At 49.1% G+C, this 19,877-nt stretch overlaps 2 protein-coding genes across 2 annotated transcripts in view; both read right to left on the bottom strand.

The window, feature by feature from the left end:
- AGBL4 (AGBL carboxypeptidase 4) overlaps positions 1–19,877 on the bottom strand; it is a 1,510,278-nt gene that overhangs the window by 204,070 nt on the left and 1,286,331 nt on the right. The gene's annotated exons all lie outside the window — the stretch shown is intronic.
- Positions 1–19,877, bottom strand: part of BEND5 (BEN domain containing 5) — a 47,225-nt gene that overhangs the window by 16,532 nt on the left and 10,816 nt on the right. The window contains exons 2-3 of the mRNA XM_028106770.2: positions 15,010–15,143; positions 12,488–12,872 (exon numbers count right to left, since the gene is read on the bottom strand). Of these exons, the coding sequence (XP_027962571.1) occupies positions 12,488–12,872; positions 15,010–15,143 (519 nt within the window). The remainder of the gene's footprint in view (positions 1–12,487; positions 12,873–15,009; positions 15,144–19,877) is intronic.

Genomic DNA, 19,877 nt, shown 5'->3' with positions numbered 1-19,877 from the left:
CTTCCTTCCAGCTGCCCAGTCTGGAAGGAACGTGCTTGTGCCCTTCCTGCTGTCTGGTCCCTCTGCCCCACAGATGTCCACCCAGCCAAACTCCACCAGGCACTCAAGGCCTGACTCAAATGCCACCTCCTCCATGAGGCTACTCTATCCCTTCAAAAGGATGCGGTCATTCTCTCCACCCCTTGGCTTAGAATCTGAAGCAGAGAATGGAATTTAAATTCTGGATTTGCCACTTATAGTTTAGGGTGAGCTGTAAGCTTCCTCAGCAGGGGGAGCTCTGCCCCGCAGCCTGTGGACCGCCCCCCCCCCCCCCCCCCCGCACAAGAATCAGAGGCACTCAACTGTTTCTATGCTTGTCTCCCCAACTAGACTGTGAGGCCTGAGGGCAGGCAGGGGCTGTGTCTTTTTATTTCAGAGACCAGGGCTTAGCACAGTGAGCGCCTGGTTCACATTCTACCCTCAACAGGTAATTTCCACATTAATAATTAGTTAACCTTTCTGACCCTGTTGCCTCACCTGAAGGAAGGAGCCACACCAGAGACGTGGCAAGACCGAAGACTCAGTGAGTTGACCAGAGATGTGAAATGAACACTCCAGAGTGTGGCACAGAGAGGGCACTGAGGACACACTGCACCCCCGCACCGCCCCTCCCTCACACACACGTTATCCCTGGCCCCTGTCTTAGTCCACCACTGACTTCGGTAGCTTCGGTGCAGGCATAGCAGGTCCTGGCACCCTGCGGCAGCCCCATGACCCCTGGGCTCGTGCTGGTCTCCTCAGGGACTACTGTATTGGGATCTTCTGGCTTTCGAGGCAAACTGCTTCCTGCCATTCTCCTGCAGCACCATTCAACACCCAGAGGCTGCTCTCTGCGACCCCCCCACTTCTTCAGCACTGGCTCCTCAGCCTCAGCGAGGAGGGCAGCCCAGTCAAAGGCGCATCTTGGGAGGGGTTCCTCAGGGGACCTGGTGTGAATCACAGCTGCATGACCTTAGACTAGTCACCTCACCTCTCCATGCCTCGGCTTTTCCTACCTGCAAAATGGGGGTTCCCCGTAGCCACCGTGCAGGCTGGTGACGCCCCTGGAAGCACCCAGCACGGAGGCAGGCACAAAACGGAGGCTCAGGAAGCGGCACATGGACGAAGGAAGGACTCCAGCGGTAAAACGGGGTGTTCAGTATTACAGAGTCCGAAAGAAAAGGAATAAAAAAGCATGTGATTTCTTTGGGGGGAGGAGAGGGAGGGCCTCTAGTGCTTTTAATTTAAGGGAGTGGGGAGACAAACATTTCACTGCAAATTTTAGTCGGCTCTACTACCGATGTTGGCAATTTACATCTCATTATAACAAATGCCTCAGATTGCTGTTTTGCTTTTAAAAATTTCTGAGGCATTGTTCTCCTTCAAACACATGTGACCAAATTAGCCACAATAATAAGCACTCGCGCTAAGAGACAGCATTGTAAGATCTGGTGCAGATATTTTAAGGAAGAAAGGAACTTTTTTTCATGTTGTGGGAAGAGTAGGAATTAAAAAAAAAAAAAAAGGCCTTTTGATCCACTTTGGGTTTATTTTGGGGAAAATACACCTTCCATGGAGAGAAACCTCTGAGCTGGGTAAAGGAAGCTTTTAAAAAAATATAAAAGGTAGTACTTGTCTTTTCATTCAGTCATCCAGGAACCCATTCAGCACACAATTGCTGCGACATCCCAAGATCTAGGCCCCTCGAGGCACTGGGGCCCCCCCACCCCGAGAAAATACAGTTGTCCCAGTTCTGCAGAAGTGGAGACTTTCACGAGAAACTCCATTACTCTGCATACACATAGCTGTGATTTGATAGACAAGCACTGGATTTAATTAGAAAACCCGGTGTAAGAACAGGTTCTGTCATTTATTTTACCTCTCGAAGCCCCAGGGGCCTCTTCCATAAAATGGGAATCACGGCACAGAGTAAGGGGCTTAATAAATGTTTGTTGGCACAACGAATAAATGAAATTATATCACTCTGTTTTTGTTTGGCTTACATTAGACTAATGCTGTTCTTCCTGAAAACCTTTCTAAAAAAGCTAATGCTTGTGTGACTTCCAGGGGGTTCAAAAGTCATCCATGTCTTCAAAATGCATGTCTCTGTTTAAACACGAAATGCCATTTCTGATTTCTGCTGAAACAGAAAGGCTAATAATATGAGATTTTTCTTAAAAAGTACTAAATCATTCCATTCATTTCTGTCAGTGAATAGGAAGTTTCTCTGCTACAGGTATAATTCTAGTTTCTTCCTAAATGCAAAGTGAATCAAGTCAAAATTCTTACATGCATTCAGAACCTCCACTGTGGCACAGAGGCACACTGGATTGGGTAGAAGAACGAGGATTCCACTGTTTACAAAGACCCGAGCACGGGAATAGCTAGGTAACAATGAAGGAGGGACACAAGAGCCTTAGAAAGAGGCAGGGGAGACGGCCCAGAGCCAGGCAGGCGGGTCCCACTCTGTGGACTCCATCATTGTTTTTCAAAAGGCATCAGCCACTTTCACCTGCCATTGTCACTATGCGTCTGTTTCTTAGCCCCATTATGCTTCCAGTGAGGGTGGGGGACAAATCTGGTCTCATTTCTTCAGTGGGAATCTACTAAGCATCTACTAAGTGCCAGTCCTGGGCTAGATGGCCCTCAGTGGTTCACAGCCCAGCAGTGACAAAAGACAGGCAACAGATCCCCACCCCATGTGGTTGACAAGGGTCAGGATAAAGACTTGGGAACAAAAGCAAAGGAGGGGATGCTCCACCTGGAGGAGACCAGGAAGGCTTCAGAAGGACAGTCGCACACTTCTGGGCTGGGGTTTGGAGGAACGACGGGCAGGAGCTCATTGGGAGTGGAGGATGGGGGTGGGGAGTTACTCTCATACAGTGAAGGCACATGGCACAAAATCGAGGCTCCATGACCAGCCAGGAAGTGGGCAGCATGATGATCTGCAAGGGTCTGGGGAGGGAGAGGTCACTACCAACCTGGCAACCCTGGGAGGCTTCGGGGAAGAGCTGAGCTCTGGCTGGAGCACTGATGTGTGATGAGGTCTGGGGAAGGTGGAGGGGTGGTCAGGCAGGGGATGGGATCACAGTAAGCAGCGGCTCTTTGGGTCCTTCTCCCGCTCCTTCCCCATTTTCCCAATGCCTTCTGTGAGCAAGGGCTGGAGTAGGCTTTGCTGGGCAGAGGCAGGACAAGCCGGTATCGCCTGAGGCACCAGATTGAGCAAGTCCTTGCAGCTCAGCTGGATGCCCCCACAGTGGGGTCCCCTCCTCAGGAGTCCGAAGCACAGGGTAGCAGAGCTGGGATGGACCTGCGAGCATCCCCTCTCCATGGGGCAAAAACCCAGCAAGGGCGGGGGGGCAGGAGCGGGCCCAGGGCCCCAGTCATGGGGGTCAGGGTATTTTCCCCACTTTGAGGAACTGTAGGCGCCCATTTCAAATGACATATTTGCTTCTCTCCGAGGTGAGCAACACCTACTGAATGTCCTCTTTGTTATATACCTTACACCAAAATCTCTCTTTTTTAAATCTTTGTAGTACTTTTCACCCTGATGTCAAGTAATTATTTGTTTCGCATCCCCTGGCTAGAGTGGAAACTCCAAGGGCAGCCGTGGTCTTGTTCACTGCTATCTCCCCAGCACCCAGTACAACGTCTCTGGCACACAGGTGACCCTATCTACTGCGGAGGCTGTTTTACGTATGACAAGCACCAGTCATTAAACATGTGTTAAATGAAAGAAGTAAATCCTCATGGAAGTCCTGCGAAATAGATCTTATTATCTCTGTAGAGGCTCAGAGAGATAATGTGTCCAAAGTCACACAGGTGGTGAGGACTCAGATTCTGGGCTGTTCGACTCCAAAGCCTTGCTCCTTCCACTGCTCTACGCCTGCTCAGCCAAGGGCAGGTTTCAGATTTCACAGTCCTGCTCACCCTGTGGGACTCTCAGCTCATCTCTGACCTTGGGGGGTGGGGGTCCTTGAAGAACTCCACAGGGGGCAGTGGAGAAGAGGGGGCGTCCCCAGGGCTCATCTCACCTCTGGCAGCTCTGAGCCTATCCTCTGCCAGTTGGTGGGCAGTCCAAACTGGGCTGCTTCTTCATCGGTGGTTCTTCCACTCCCCTCCCCACCCAACCATCTGGGCCCAGGGAGCATCCAAACGGCAGGAATGTGCAGAACAGCACGAGTCCACCCCACCACACACGCATTCCCTCCTAGCTAACTCTTCGCTACGCAGTCCAGCCAGAAACTACTTGAGAGAGCCAGCTTCTCTCATAACTCCAAATCTTTGTTCAGGCTGTCCTGCTGCCTGAGATACTGTTCACTTTCTCTGCATTTGGATAAACCTAACTAGTTCCTCACTTGGGGGCCTTCTCCAGCCACCTAGAGTACCCCTGCCCCAGTCACCTACGGAGCCTTCCTCTGTATCCCCTCCCAATGCCCCGAGAGCTCTGGAGCACAGCAAGGCTCACACTGTATTCCCCCTGTCGGCTGCTGAGACCGTGACTCTTTAAGGCAGTACCAGGGTCTTAGCTGTCTGATTTCCCCGGGCCCAGTGTAGGGCCTGGAACAAAGGAAAGGTTTAATAAATGCTCCTGCACAAAACTGTTTCCCTATTGTCAGAGCCATCCAGTAATGGAATGGGCTGCCCTGGAAGGCAGTGAGTGAGCTTTCTGTCTCTAGAGGGATGTTACAGGAGGTTGGATGATCACTTGGCAAGGAGGCTACAGAAGGCTTCCTGTCCCGTGTAGGAGGCTGCACCAAGTGAACTCTGGGACTCCCTACAGGACTAGGGACTGAGCTGGGACTTTAAGAATCACCTCCAACCAAACTCAGCTGCCTGGAACAGTAACAGAGGGTGTGGCCAGACTCTGGGCCCTGCTGAACTGCCAACCAGACTCATTCCATCCATTCATCTTAACCCTCTGTGGCTTCACGAGGATGAATCTGTCCAGATTCCACATGGCCTAGGCACGTTCTGTTCCCTCTCTGGTCCTCAGTTTTCCCACCTAGAAGATGGGGGTGAAGGTTGGATTGGGTTCTTATTTAAAGAGATCATTTCTATAAAAACTCCAGGAATTTTCTGGTTGGCATCTTGAGATCATATAGGTTGGTAAGGCTAAGAAGAAACGGTAGGCTCTGAAATTAGGCAGGTGACATCCCATCCAATAACTCAAAGGTTAGGCAGTCCCAGAATCCACTGTAGCACATAAAGGAGGTTTAATCATGAAGGCAGGGGAGACACAGCCACTGCAGAAACACAGGGCTGGATGCCCGTGGGATCAGCCTGCCTGGTGTATGGAAAAGTGAGACGGGCCTCAATTTGAAGCCTGGTTCCACCATCTCCTGGTTGGGTGGCCTCAGGAAAGATACTTCATCTCTCTGAGCCTGCTCTCTGGGCCTCAGCTGGTGACCCTATCTGCTGCGGAGGCTGTTTTATGTATGACAAGCACCTAGTGTCAGGCCCAAAGCAAGGTGTTCAGAGAGGCCAGCCTTTGCCTGTGAGGAGCCCTCCCCCACCTCCATTTCCTCTGACTGGCAAATCTAGCAGAGAACAAGGCTGCCCCCTGGCCGCACCAAAGCCAACGACCATCAGGCAAAGCCTTGTCCTAGGGGGAAAGTACATTCCTGTTCTGGCCCAGCAACTCCTACATGTTCTAAGCTACCCAAGCAGATTACAAAGGGACAGCCTGGAGTTGTCCCTCAGCCCTATCCCCGCTGCCCTAGAAAAATGAACTCCAGGGAGAAAGAGGGACCCAGGGAGGGCCCGGGACAGTCCTGCCACTCTGAAATCTGTTCTTAAAATCATCTAGGAGGAACTGTAGGTAACCTTTCCGTCAGTGGTGCAAAAGGCCCCTCACAGCAGAAGATCACCCATATCTTTAAGAGAAACAATTCCAGTTCTCACCGCTACATCTTTTCCTGCCATCCGAGCTGAGGAGGCATAGGGCACAGTGGTTTTGGCCCCGCGCCACCACTCACGGAGGTAGCTGGGAGCTCAGGGGCCTCCCGGGCCTCACCTCTGTGACAGGGCTACGCAAACGCAGCCTGTGGCCCTCCCTCGGTGCCCAACTTCCGTGAGCACTCCTGCTGACTGGTGAGAATGGACTGAGGCTGCAGGAGATGGAAAAGCATCCAGAGGTTCACCTCAGGCCCCAGGAGAGCCCTGGCAAACAGGAAACTGAGCCATAGAGAGCAACGGCTGAGGGATTGAGGGGTTCAAAAGGAGTGGTTGAGGATTGGGGATGGGAAGACAGAATTCTGTCCAGGAACAGCGGGTGGGCGGGGAATTCTATAAACTACAGACGAGTGAACTTGAGCTCAAGGCCAGGAGAAGTTGTAAAATGGCCTATTTAAGAACGATTTCTGAGGACTTAACCAAAGAGATATTAGGAGTTGACCAAAGATTAAGATATGCCAAGACACCCACACCTGTGTTCTGTGGCGGGACAATGAGAGTCTATGATATGCCAAGCACTGGACAAACATCATCCCACGTGCATCCTCAAATGATTCTACCTTAGTATGCTGGGCCCACTGTGCACTTACTTCGTGCCAGCCCCCGGACAGAGGTCTTCCCACACATCTGCTCATTTACTCCTCAAAAGAACTATAATGGTGGGTACTGTCATTGACTTCGCTTCACAGATGAGGTAACTAAGGCCCAGAAAGTTAAGTAACTTGCTCAAGGTCATAAATTAGATCACGGGAAAGCCAGGGTTCAAAACCCCAGTACTTCTGATCTCAGGGCCCATGCAGGCCCTTAATCACCATGTAGGCATTAAAGATACCCATCTTACAGAGGAGAAAACAGAGGCTGCGAAGGGCTCAGTCATTTACTTGAAGTTGCACAGGTACTGACCCAGACAGCTGAGATTCCAACCCAAGCGATATCTGTTGCCGAAGCCCAGGCTGCCTCCGGCACAGGGGAAAGCCAGCAGGAGGCACTTGGCCGACATTAGCTGCCTTTTCAAAGGCACTGTCAGAGACCTGTGCTTAAAGAATCCAGCTCGGACCGCAAAGGATTTTAAAGATCAAAGCTGGTATTTTAACGGACCTTGGACGGAACACAAGGCGTGAGCCCAGAGGGGAACAGAGGTGATAGAAACCGAGCTCTAAAGAGCCAAGACAGATTTGCAGACCACAACGGCTTTCCCCTTCAAAAATTTTAATCAACTTGTGATGATTTGGCCAACAGGGATGTGAGCTCTTCTTTCTGCTTCTCCTCGCGCCAAGTGGGGATAATCTTCCTTACCTGGCCTCGCGATAGGGCTATCACAATAGTCCAATGACATAAAAATGTCAAGGTGCTTTCAAACCCATCAAGTGTCATGCACATGTGAATTACTGTTATTATGCTCATTATCTATGCCTCTTTGGGGTTAGGATTCATCATTTCTGCCTCCACTCCCTGAGAAAGAGCATCCCAAATCCAAAACCAGTATATGCCTCCCTCCTGCAGTGACAGCCCTTGTTTTGTTCTCTCTGGTGTCGTGCTGTGTGCAGGTCTGTGCTTCCCACTGGATTGTGAGTGCATCTCGAAGGCAGTGATTACGTTCTCCTCCCCATACTCCTCACAGAGCCCTTGCCAGCTTTAGCTAGAAGAAAATCACTTGAGTCACACCAAAATGAATTTAACTATCTAAGAGGCACTGGTGCTAACACTGAGGACAACATCTAAGCTTTTGTTTTTGACCTCTAAGGATAAGGAATGTAGCCTAGGAGAAAGCGAGAGGGACCCTGGAGTCTCTCTCGCACGCCAAAGCTCCCCCTTGCAACTGGCTTTTTACAGTGTGCTTCCCCTGAAGCCGTTGGAATTCTGAGTCTACCAAGCCTCAGTTTAATAAACACTGCTCTGGTGCTCTAGCTTGTGAATGTTTAAAAACGGGGCCGTCTTATTTGTTTCCATGTTCCTAGCACCCAGCGCAGTCCCGGCACAAAGGATGTCCTCAGTGAATAATTGCTGAATGAATGAAAATAATGAACATAGGCACAGATAAATCTCTACTTTATCAGTTGGAATATCCACACGCTTTCTGGGTCCTCGGCATTTACTTCTTGGGAGAGGGTGGGCAAAAGAGGGCACAAAAGGAAAAAGAGACTGGCATTTACTAAATACAATATGCTTTACACTCACAGGGCTTTGTCCTTGCCATTTGCTTCCTCACTTAAGTTTGATGTTGTCACAGAGGCCCCGAGAGAAGAGACCCTCGGGGGAGAGTGGGGCTCCTGCTCATCAGAGAGGGCTACTTCCCATGCTCCGATCACAGAAAGTTCTGTTTCACAGAGAAGATGTGCTTTGTGGGGAGTGGGGGTAGAGGAGTCACCCCCATATCTGGACAGTGAAGTCCAAGGGTTAAAGAAGGCTGTGGAGGTGAGGGCCCAGAGAGAGGCGCACAGGACCAGGTGTCAGGAGACCGCCTGGGAATGGGCCTGCGATGCTGTCTGGCCTCGTCTCCTCATCAGCAGCACCAGTCCATTTGCTGGGTAAGCTCTTTCACCTCTCCAGGACTCCATGCTCTAGAGGATCTCTTTCCTGTTAAATCCAGCTTGTGTATATTTGTGGAATGAATGAAAGATGAATTAATAAGGGCATAAATGAAGAAGTGAGCCATCCAGGGACGTCTTGGAAACATCTTCTTGTCCTATTTTGCTGCTGTCCTCTCTCCTTCGGTCCCTGACCTCCACCAGGAGCACCGTTACAACTCCTCGCGGCTAGAGGGCCTGCTCACCACTCTGAGGTCCCCATCGGGCTCAAGGGGCCAGGCTCCTGCTCTCTGCCTCTTCTCATCTACCACCTGCAGGACCCCAATGCCTGGGGGAGTCAGCAATGATATTTCCAGGCAGGGAGCCTACCTTTTAAAACTGAGCATTGCCGACCTGTTGGCCTCTCTTGCCTCTGAATCTGCATGTTATGGTGTAGATGATCCAGCACCCCAGCTGGACAAAGGCCATTGAGCTGGGTCCCTGGGCAAGGTGGACAGGAGAAAATATGCGAGGAAGGGCCTCTAAGAACAATGCTTGAGTCAGGCCCAGGGGGCCAAGGCTGGTACAGCTCAGGATGTGCTCTCAGAGGACACATGAAGCCAAGAAACAAAGAGGGTTTTAGTCACTTTCTGGTTCTTTGCCATGTTACCAGTTTCTAGATGATGTGTATAGATGAGGAACTATTATAGCAGAGGATGTCTTCCCAGACTCACCAAGAGAGTTCCACCTTCAAAGGCGAGGCTAGATACCCCCACCCATTCCAGGACTCATTACACCGCATTTCAACTGTATGCTTACATGTTTACCTCCATCACTACCCACACCCCAACTTCAACTTCCAATGTCTTAGTCTTCTTTGTATCTCTCCAGGCTCCTAGGCTCAGAAAGCACCTCGGCAATGTTAGCTAAGTTATATATATATATTATAAATATCCATATATAATACATATAGTCTTTTAACTTCTATAATAGAAGACCCTGACAGAGAAGTTAGTTAACCTACCCAAGGTTATACAGCCAATTACTAGCTAGGGGAGACAGAGTTAAAAACCAGACTGGGCCCCTCCTTAGCCCTCCCACTAAATGGTGTGAAAAAGAAGCTGATGGAAAGTGGGCAGCAACCAGAATGCCAGGTGCCATGCTATGAGGGGTATTACTATTTCCACTTTACAGATGAGAACACCAAGGGTCAGAGAGGTGCTCTCTGCCTCGATCGCTCCTCACTCTTCCCATCCACTCACTCATGGCTGAGTAATAAACCTTCACCCTCCAGGTTCCAGCTTAGATGGCATTTCCCTCAGGAGGCCTTTCTTCCCCAGTCCCCCCAGATTGGGTGGGGGGCCCCCTCTTCTGCAGTCCCACAGCCCCCTGTGCTTTTGTCCTTCTGGTGACATTTGTGCCCTGGGCTGTCACTAGTTGTGTCAGTGGCTGTCTCCTTCATCAAACTTTGACCTCCTCAAGGGCAGAGGGCAAGGGCTCTATCTTAAACATATCAAACTCTCACCACCAGGCAAAATGCCTGGCACACAGCAGAACACCAGTGAATAACTGTGGAAGAAAAGAGGGAAGGAGGGAAGGAAGGAAGGAAGGAAGGGAAGAAGGAAAGAAGGTTCCCAAAGCCAGAGTTGGGACGTAGGGAAGTTGAATCCAGGTTGGCAGGTTCCAAAGACTAGATTACAGCTGTGAAAACATACAAATTCCCCTCAGGGTAGAAACCCTTCTATTATATTCTTGTAGATTTGTCTTAGAACTTGGCACATTATCATTCTCCAATCAACAAGTGCTAATCAACGGACTTATTTAAGCTCTCACAGGTCAGGGACGGTTGAGCGTAGTGTTCCAGGATGCCCACGGCCCCTAGAGCACAGGGCACTGCACATGGTCGTGGGTGTTCCACACACACTTGCGGCCTGAGCGGACTTCTATTCAGCCCGTCCACTATGAAGACAATGGTGACTGATCAGGGAAGAGCCCACCACTGGTCCTCAGGCTGGCATTCAAGGCCTGTGGGGTAGGAGAGCCTGGAAAGTTCAAGACACTGAAACTATGGCTGAGGTCAAGTTAGTCTGTTTTAAGACTAAAGAGGCACGTAATGATGCAAAATGCAAAGTGTCTTATTGCCCCAGAGATCCAGGAGTGGTTTCTAGAGTTTAAGCCCAGTTCATGATCACACAAAACAGGCAGTTTCCCTAGGAGTCAAAACAATGGTGTGGAGAGTTTTTGTTGTTAGTGTGCTTTTTCCCCACAAGAAGTTTACAAAAGGTGTAGCATACAAGGTGCAGTGAAAATAAAAATTATTCCTTTGAAGACCAGGAAACACTTGTTCTTTCTGAAAATTCCAGTTCTCTCCCCATCCCCCACTCCCGCTCCAAGACCAACATAGCTTCTGTGAATTTTTGCGGTTAGGGCTTCTTTTTAAGATTGTATTTTGATGTAGAATTTTAATAACTCTTTAGGTTGCAGACCACATGTGACCTTTACTGTCACTTCGCACCCCTACAGGCTATGACCTGGGAGAGGGGCCAAGGCAGAGGCCGAGTCGGAAAGTGGGGGAGGTTACCAGCCTAGATATCAGGGGATTTGGTCTGACATGACTTCTGCCTCTGCCTCCCCAGTGACTCTGGGTAAGTCCCAACCTCAGTTTCCCTCTCTGTGACAAAGGCATGGAAAGGCCTCTCAGCTGACTCCCTGAGCCATTCTGAAGATCTACCAAGACACCGCCTCGGGGACCCACTTTAAGAAATAAAAGGCACCTATGAATATAAGTGAGGTAGGGTAAGAGCACATTTATCTAAACATCAAAGCAGAATGAATGAGGCTTTACATAGAAATCTGTTATCTGATAACACAAACCTTCCTTCTTGAGTGCAAAATTATATTTGATTCAAACTTCGGGAATAGAACTTGTGTTTCTAGACTAGACTGCTCCCATTTTTAAGCAAAAACACTGGCCTGGGGTTATTAATGACTGCCCTCTGGGGATGTGGAGGTTGTAAACCGCTGTTACACTGGTTTCCAGAATACGGACTGGCCTCTGCCTTTTACAATTCTGGATTCTTGTGTTCTGAGAGAGTGTTTCTCTCTTGTTCTCTCTGCTAGGCAGTCATTTCTCCCTGCTGTCAAGGCTGCTGCCTTTCAAATTCCCCGGTTCCTGCTTCTAAGCCACATTAGGTAAGAAAACCTAAAAACCTGGTTTGTTAATATCGCTCGCAGCGTTAAGAGCCTCTTCAGTTCTTTGGGCAAACCAAAGGAGTTTTCTACATCTTTATGTTAATCCTCCTAAGGTCATGTGCCTCTTGCTCAAAGCTTTTTAGTGTTTCTCATTCCCTCCCAAACAAGTCCGACACCCCAGCTGGCACAGGTTTTCAAGGTCTTCGGCAACCTGTCCTCAAACTACACACGCAGTATCCCTTCTCAGCAGGCCCGGGGCGCTTTCCCACCCTCAGTGGCTGCTGTGCCTTGAGATACCCCCGCCCCTCAAGGTCTGCTTCAAGGCCCACCTCCTCCCGGGAGTCTCCCTCGGCTACAGACAACCTCTCCAAACTCTGAACTCTCCCATTTTATCCGCAACCCCCTGTGGCATTTATCGTTTCTGACTTAAAGTAATACACCTTTTAAGGATCATGTCTAGTTCTCTTCACGTTCCTGAAACTGCCTTGGAGAGGTTTCCTTCAACCCCTGATGGTGCCTCTTGCTGAATGAGTGCAGAAATGAGTGGTGGCCCTGGGGCTGTGCGCCACATTTCTCCATGTTCCCCACTGGGTTCTAGGGAGCTAAGGCTGCTGCACTCAGGAGCTCCTATCAGATTCGCTGTGGGAGGGGGGGTGGCTCTACCTTGGGGTGACTGCCGAGCCAAGCCTCTGCCCTTCCCTAGTCTCAGGGGGCGCACTGGCCCACCTCTGCCCCGTGCCCTCCTGGGAGAAGAGCTGCACCAAGTCTCCCCCGCCCGCCGCGTGGAGAGGTAGGTGGCCTGCTGGGGCACTCACCACTGCCAAGCCTTAGGAGCAGCACGTCCTGGAGCCTCCGGTTGAGGTCGCGGAGCTCCTTCATTTCTGACACGAGTGCCCCGTACTCCTTGAGCTTCTTGGCCTGCTGGACCAGCTGCCTCCGAGTCCGCTCCAGCTCCTGCTGGAGGTGGCGCATCTCCTCCTGCTGCTGCTGGTAATTGCGCAGCAGCTCCTCGTACAGAGCCCGGGGCACGACGGCATCCTCCAGACTGTCCATGTCCTCCGTGCCCGGCGAGGCCTCCACGAAGACCTCCTCTGGACATGTGCTGTGGCCCAGACTCAGGCCGTTCTGCTTCTCCAGCCGGGCCACCACGGCCTCAATGCTCTTATGCGCCACTTCGCTCGGCTTCCGCCCCTCGGGTCTCTGTGTAGGACAACGAGAATCAGTTCAGGCAAGGGCAGCTGGGACTTTCTTGGACTGCGGCTCAATATTTCCCCAGACAATCCTAGAATCACAGAACCACAGAACATCAGTGCTTGGAGAAACCTGTGCGAACACTTAAGTCAAACCCTTTCATTTTACAAATGGGGAACCGGAGATTTGGGGTGGGGAGGGGCGTCTTGCCTAAGGTCACATGGTCAGTTGGTGGCAGAGCCAGGACTCTGGTTTCCCAGGCCGGTGCTTTTTCCATTCCATCGCTCTGCCTCCCGGGTGCAAATTCTACCACGCCCACCCTCCCCAACTCCCCAGCCCCCACCCCACCCATAGGGCCTAGGCAGTGACTTGCTCACAGGGGGTGTTCAATGTATATTGGCAGAGAATCTGTGAGAAATCAGGCCAGGCCAAACCATCCCAGGGGAGTCAGCACTCAAATCTCTTCAACAACAAAAACATAAAAGGCAAAACACCCCAAGAAAAAACAAAACACCCCTCCCCCCACCACACAAAAACCAAAGTAAACTTTTCCTCAAGAATGCTTTCATTGGGAAGGACGCTAAGAACTCTAATCTGTTCTAATCTAGGGCAGGAGCCATGTCTTATTTCCTCTGCTTCTCCACTGTCTACTCAGAACTGGCACTTGGCAGGGGCTTGATAAATGTTTACTTAACTGAAAAGTTCAAAGAATGCTGGCACTGGAAGTTCCTTCAGTTTAACTCCCTCATTTGCCAGGTGAGGACACTGAGGCTCCCAGAGGGGAAGGGCCGCGCCTGCGGTCACGTGGTGAGCCCGCAGCCGAGCAGGTCCGGAACCTAGAGCCCCGCTTCCAGCACGAGGCCCCTCCCCCACATCAGCTAGCCTCCCCTTGGACTCTCGCCAAGTTGAAGCTCAGCAAGACGGTGGGTATACAGAGTATAGTTCATTGAGAAGAAAATTATCCAGACTATCTAGGGGCTGGGGTTCCAGCTGCCTGAGGAAATTTCAGCTCAAGAAGACAAAGCTTCCATTGAAGGGGGGGTGGGAGTTACAGGCCCAACTGAATTCCTAACTCAAGGCAGGAGGGCCAGGAGCTCTCCTGATTGGGGCACTTGTGGGAGGTGCAGACAACAGGACAGCGGATTCCAGACAAATTAACCGCGTCAGGTCGAGCCTGCCTTAACCTCTCGATAAGTTTCTGGGTGTTTAGTGAAAAACAAAAAACAAAAAACAAAAAACAAAAAACAAAACATGATTCTGAGATGGGAGTTACGTGACAAAAATCCTATCCTATCATTTTTATCCATCGGCTTAAGGTGCTGCTAGTTTAGATGAACTTATCCACTAAAATCGTACTGATCACGTGAGATCACTGCATCACTACACTGTGAGACCGCTAAGGGCAGTGACCATGTCGGCCTAGTCTGTGACCCCAGAGACCAGCACAGGGCCAGGCCCACAGCACGGGTGCAACGAATGCATCACCTGAACCTCGCTGCATCTTTTGGACTATGCCTTGGGGATGTCTTTGACCTTGTGTCCAATATCAGGCCATGATCAATGAAGAAGGCAGCCTTCTTTCTCTTCCCTTCCTCTGGGGTACCGATTGTACAGAAAAAAACATCTGGCTTGTTGAACAAGATATTCAGTGGGTTTACAAGTGAAGGCTGGAGACCAATTGAGTAGCACATCAAGGGAAATGCTGCTTCATGTAAAAGTTTTCTTCCAATCCAGGGTCCACAAACTCCTTTGTGTAAAGCTGGCACATTCTGCTTCCTATCGAGTCTACCCTTAGCTGTTCGGGGCAATCTGATAGTGACTGGCTCTGAACTGCTGCCTGAGAATGGCTGTTTCATATTCCTGGAGCTCAGAGCTGCAGGCCAGGGAGGAAAGCCAAAAGCACTGTTGCTTTCCATTGCCTAGATAGGGCAATCGGGCAGTGCGAGGTGGCGCAGCATGAGTCAGGGCTCCTGGAAAGCTGGCCAGCAAGGCAAATGCATACTAGTTGTCCCAAGACTCTCCCAACCTGAAAAAAATTCCCAGGGGACATTTCTATGGGGAGAAGAGGCCAGACTGGAACTCTTTAGCTATCAAGACTCTGACAATGCCCCCATGAACTTCCAAAAAAAGGGAAAGATTTTGTTACCTTGATGTGTCTAAGCTGTAAATCTTCTTCCCCATAATCTTTAACCTCCCCATCTTCTTCTACGTGATTGAGAGAAAGTTTGGGGATTTTTATTTTCTTCTGCATCACACTGTTTTCAAGGTCAGATTTGTCTTCTAAAATGCATATCAAGAGAACAAGATTCATTATGAGTCAAAATGCTCAAAATACCCATAACCTCAAATGCTAGAGAACGACTGAGGCCAGACCAGTTAAAAAGGAAAAGCAAACAAACCCAAGACCTGTCCCACCTGCATGCAGGGCTCCTAAAAGCAGCAGTGCTGGTCAAGCTCTAGGGTCAGAGGTATACGCTATAAGCACTGAAATCGTGTCCAATGATTTTGCTTAGGGGTTTCACCAAGTATACCTTAAAGGGTGGCCTTTTATGGAATCTTGGAACTGGAGTGGACATTAGATTGCTATTTGGTCTAAACTAGCCCATGGATCCCTGAACAACCAAGATCTTTCTAAGTAAGCCAAGTGAATTCCCAGGAAAATGTGGTGTTTTTTTGCCAGTTCAGGTGCCAATAAGCATGAAAGGGACAATGGCTCTTACAGAGGTAGAGCCTCCCCACAGTCCTGACATAGCACAGGCTGAGGTTAAGACAGAAGAGTTAACATGTAACACTTACTGCCTTTTTACTGGTATCAGATCACAGAATGACAGAGGTTGGGGGGGTCCTGTTGACCAACTGGCCCAATCTCTCATTTTACAGATGAGGGAACTCAGACCCAGAGGAAAGAAGGGGCCTGGCCAAGGTGGGAGTCTGAGGAAGAGCCAGGAGTCTCGCATCTCACCCAGTGTTTACGTGTGATAACCGTACACACCGAAATGAACTACAAACTGGAAGGCGCTACACAAATACAAAGGGATGACTTCTCCTCACTTTCTCATTCTTTGAGCTCAACTTCAGACAATCTAAAAGAGAACTTTTTTTCCTCCTGCACAGATGTCAAACTTTATTTTCCAGATCTGTCTTTCACTGTAGATGTCAAAAGGAAAAATTCAAAGAGGAGAGTTCTAAAGTAGAAACTTGAACGTGGAACTGGCCCCTTGTGGTAAATAGGTTGGAGTCTTGTGTTCTGGGCTTGAACTGAGACTCTGGGAATTACTGTTTCTCTGATTCCTCAAAGGTCCCCACTGCTATATCCCAAATGCACTTTCTAGCATGTTGCCCAGTGCTGGATGTGGCACGTGGCCAGGTAGCTGGTTGAACACAGTCTCTGAGGGTCTTTATGTGAGTGTGTGTGTGTGCATGCATATGTGTGTGCATTAAACATGCTCTTACACTTCCCCCAAGCCAGGCTTCTCTTTTCACAACTTGTTAGTAAAGCTGAGAAGGAAGCTTATAAGCACACAACTATTCTAGAATGTAGTCAAATGCCACATCTTCCCAAACAGTCTTAGGAAGGGAGCCCCCGTTGGAGAGGGGTGGGACTCTGGTGCCAGAGAGACCTCAGTGGGAACCTCTTGCATGGCAGGGCAAGGAGGGAGGTGCGAGGCCTTGGTCTCACGGAGCTCTGGTGCCTGCTCTATAATGGAGCTGGGGGGACGGCAGCACTAATTCACATAACTCACTGCACCGTGCCCGGTATACATTAGGCTCTCAACAAACACAACATTAAGACTGACACCATCAACATGCTCGGTATTGTTTTTATTTCCTTAAACAAAAGGTGAATAAAGATACAATTTTAAAAAATAAAGGAATGACTTAAGGGCGTAGAGTACCCAGGAAAAACGACTAGTCTTTGTTGACAACCCTCTCGTGATCAGAGGTGAAAACAGCCTTTCCCACTTACTGGAGGAGCAATTCTCAGGTTCTGTTTTCACAAGAAAGGCCTGTTTTTGTCCTCTTTGTGCCTATAAAATACACCCAACGAGTTGGGCCTGAACAACAGCAGGGACTGCGGTCTTTCTAAAAGAGCAGCAGCTTCTTCCTCCTACAAATCATTGTAGACTCCAAGTCAAAAAGCTGCTAAAATATAAATGCTTCAAATGAAGTTATCCCAAAACAGAGGATGAGAAGGTGGTGTTAGGACTTCTGAATGTGTTGGGGCAAAGCTCCTGAGCTAGTTGTCAGTTTGACAAATTCAAGGGCAAAGGTTTGAGATGTAGACACCCAACTAGAAATGACAAGCTAGGCTCTGCCTCCCTGAGCTGAAACTCTGGAGCTCAGGAGCATGTTGATTGGAGAGAGGCAATCATTCAGACGCACAAAACTAGGTAATATTTGCACTGAAAACAATCCTCAGATCATCTCGTTCAACCCTTTCAAAATGCAGGTGAGGAGACTGAGGCTCCAGGTGAAGCTCCCTCACTCATCCACTCAACGACCAGGCTCAGGGATGCAGGAAGAGAAGCACAGGCAGGGTGCTCATTCTGGAGGGCTCACTAGTTGTGCAAGGTCACGGAAGTTGGTGTCAAAACATGAATAGTATGAGAACCCAGACCCTGTAACCAGCATCCAGAGCATTTCCTCCTATGCCTCAGTGTAACATTTACTGAGAATTTACACTTACAGGTTCTAGCCTGGGCCCCAGAACACGGAGCATGAGCTCCCAGTTGTGGGGGCACAAGAAAAAAACCAATGAAAACAATAATCCAAGATCTCAAGTAGTGAGTCTGAATAAGGGGGAAGCGACTGCTATAGGATCTCAGGGGCAAGGGCGATCACTTTGGTCAGTGCAACCACGGCAGGCTTTTGGGAGGAGATGGCATTTGAGCTAGACTCCTTACTTACTGAGTGATCGTGGGTAAGTGACTTTATTTCTCTGATCCCGCTTCCTCATCTGTGCCTCAATCACTCTGCCAGGATGCTGTGAAGACGACCAGTTCTGTATCAGGTTCTATTAAGTACTTGAGGGGAGTGAATGGTACTCGGGCAGTCAGTGCTTAGAAAAGGAAAGCCATTTAAGGATGGTAAGAATCTGGAACACACAAAAGGGACAAAGACTAGAAGCTAAAAAAGGAAGGTTGGGAAACTATTTAGACTGGAATGGTTATAAAAACATGGTTCAGTTACAGGCAGGAAAAAGAGGCAAGGAAGGAAGTTAAGGCAGTTGGGGCTTAGAGAATAAATGGCCTTGAATGCCAAGGTAAGAGGAACTGAGGTCTGGCCAACAGGTGTGGAAAAAACTAGGAGTCAGGCAACCCGGATTCTAAGTCCAGTCCTGCCACTTGGTGGGGTAAGAAGTCAGGCAAGCTTGCGATGTCAGTGAGTGTCATTTTTCTTTTTCTGCAGAAATGGAGATATAATGTGTACCTCAGGTAGGATCAAATCAGCTAAGTAAATGTGCCTTGAAAGCAAAAGAGCCCTGTATGTATAGTGGATGGCAAAGCTCAGTAGAGCTTGCTGCTGGCTCAGAGCCTGCTGTCCGCTTGCTTTTTTCAGGTGGAGACCTGCCCCGCTGCCTGCCTGCAGTGCTCCACTCCCTACCTGATACCAGGAGGCCCCACCCCCACCAGCTATACCCAAGGCTCCATTCTCTTCCATGTAACATTCCAGAACTCCTTTCTTGTCTGCTTGACAAACTCCACTCAGCCTCCACTCATCTCCTCCTTCTTCCTCAAAGGCCACAATACACAATGTACATACCTCTCTGTAGCCTCTTTTCTTACTATGTTGCAGTCATCTGGTTTGAGGTCTACCTTCCCCACTGGAGTGTGAGTAACATCAGGGCAGGGCCCATATCCTAGGCCTGGCCTTACAATAGGGACTCCTCAAGCAAAAATGTTTACTGGAAGAATAATAAAAAAGAGGCTACACCAATGAGGAAGTGAAAAGATGCTCACAATAATCAGTCACTAGGGAAATGCAAATCAAAAACATGATGAGATACCACTTCACCCGAAGATGGCTATAATCAAAAAAAGAAAGGAACAGAGAAGAAATGCCACAAGTGTTGGGAGGATGTGGAGAAACTGGAGCCCTCATTCGTTCCTGGTGGGCATGTAAAACGGGGCAGCCACTGTAACAGGTTAACAATCCTCAAAATGTTCAATACAAAATTATCACATGACCCAGCATTCCACTTCCGGGTATACACCCAGGAGAAATGAAAACACACCTACCAAAAACTTGCACATGAATGTTCACAGCAACAGTCTTCATAATAGGTAAAAGGTGGAAACAACTCAATTGTTTATCAGTTGATGAATGGATAAAAAAATGTGGTATATCCATGCAATGGACTATTACGCAGCCATAAAAAGAAATGAAGTATGATAGATGCTACAATATGATGAATCCTGAAAACATTATGCTAAGTGAAAAAAGCCAAACACAAAGTCCACGTGTTGTCTGATTCCAGGTGTGTGAAATGCCAAAATAGGCAAATCCATAGAAAGGAAGTAGATTAATGTGTGCCAGGGCCATTGGATGAAGAGGCAATGAGAAGTGACTGCTTAGTGGGTCACAGGGATTTTCTGTGTATGTGTGTGTGTGTGTGTGTGATGAAAATGTTCTGGAACTGGAGAGTGAAGATGGCTGCAGAACACTGAATATACTAAGAACCACTGATTGGTACATACTTCAAAATGGTTCAAATAGTGAATTTTATGCTATTATACTTCAACTAAAAAACAGGCTACCACTTGTAGAATGTCTACTACCTATTAGGTACCACCATAAGGCTCTTCGCTGATACTACTACACTTCACAACAACCCTGAAATTAAGTATTATTAGCCACATTTTTTTCCCACTAAAAAAGAAATGAGACTCCAAGAAGGCCCAAAGCCACCCGGATGGGAAAGTACAGAGCCAGAATTTCATCTAGGTCTCTCTACCTCCTAAGTCCACATTTATCCTCTAAACACAGCCCTGCAACACGGCAGAACCAGCATAA

This window comes from Eumetopias jubatus, unplaced genomic scaffold, assembly GCF_037043125.1.
Source record: "Eumetopias jubatus isolate StellerSeaLion01/CBP00866 unplaced genomic scaffold, mEumJub1_p1.0 scaffold_4, whole genome shotgun sequence".
In the NCBI taxonomy this organism is placed as follows: Eukaryota; Metazoa; Chordata; class Mammalia; order Carnivora; family Otariidae; genus Eumetopias; species Eumetopias jubatus.
This window is presented reverse-complemented; position numbering and strand designations above follow the sequence as displayed.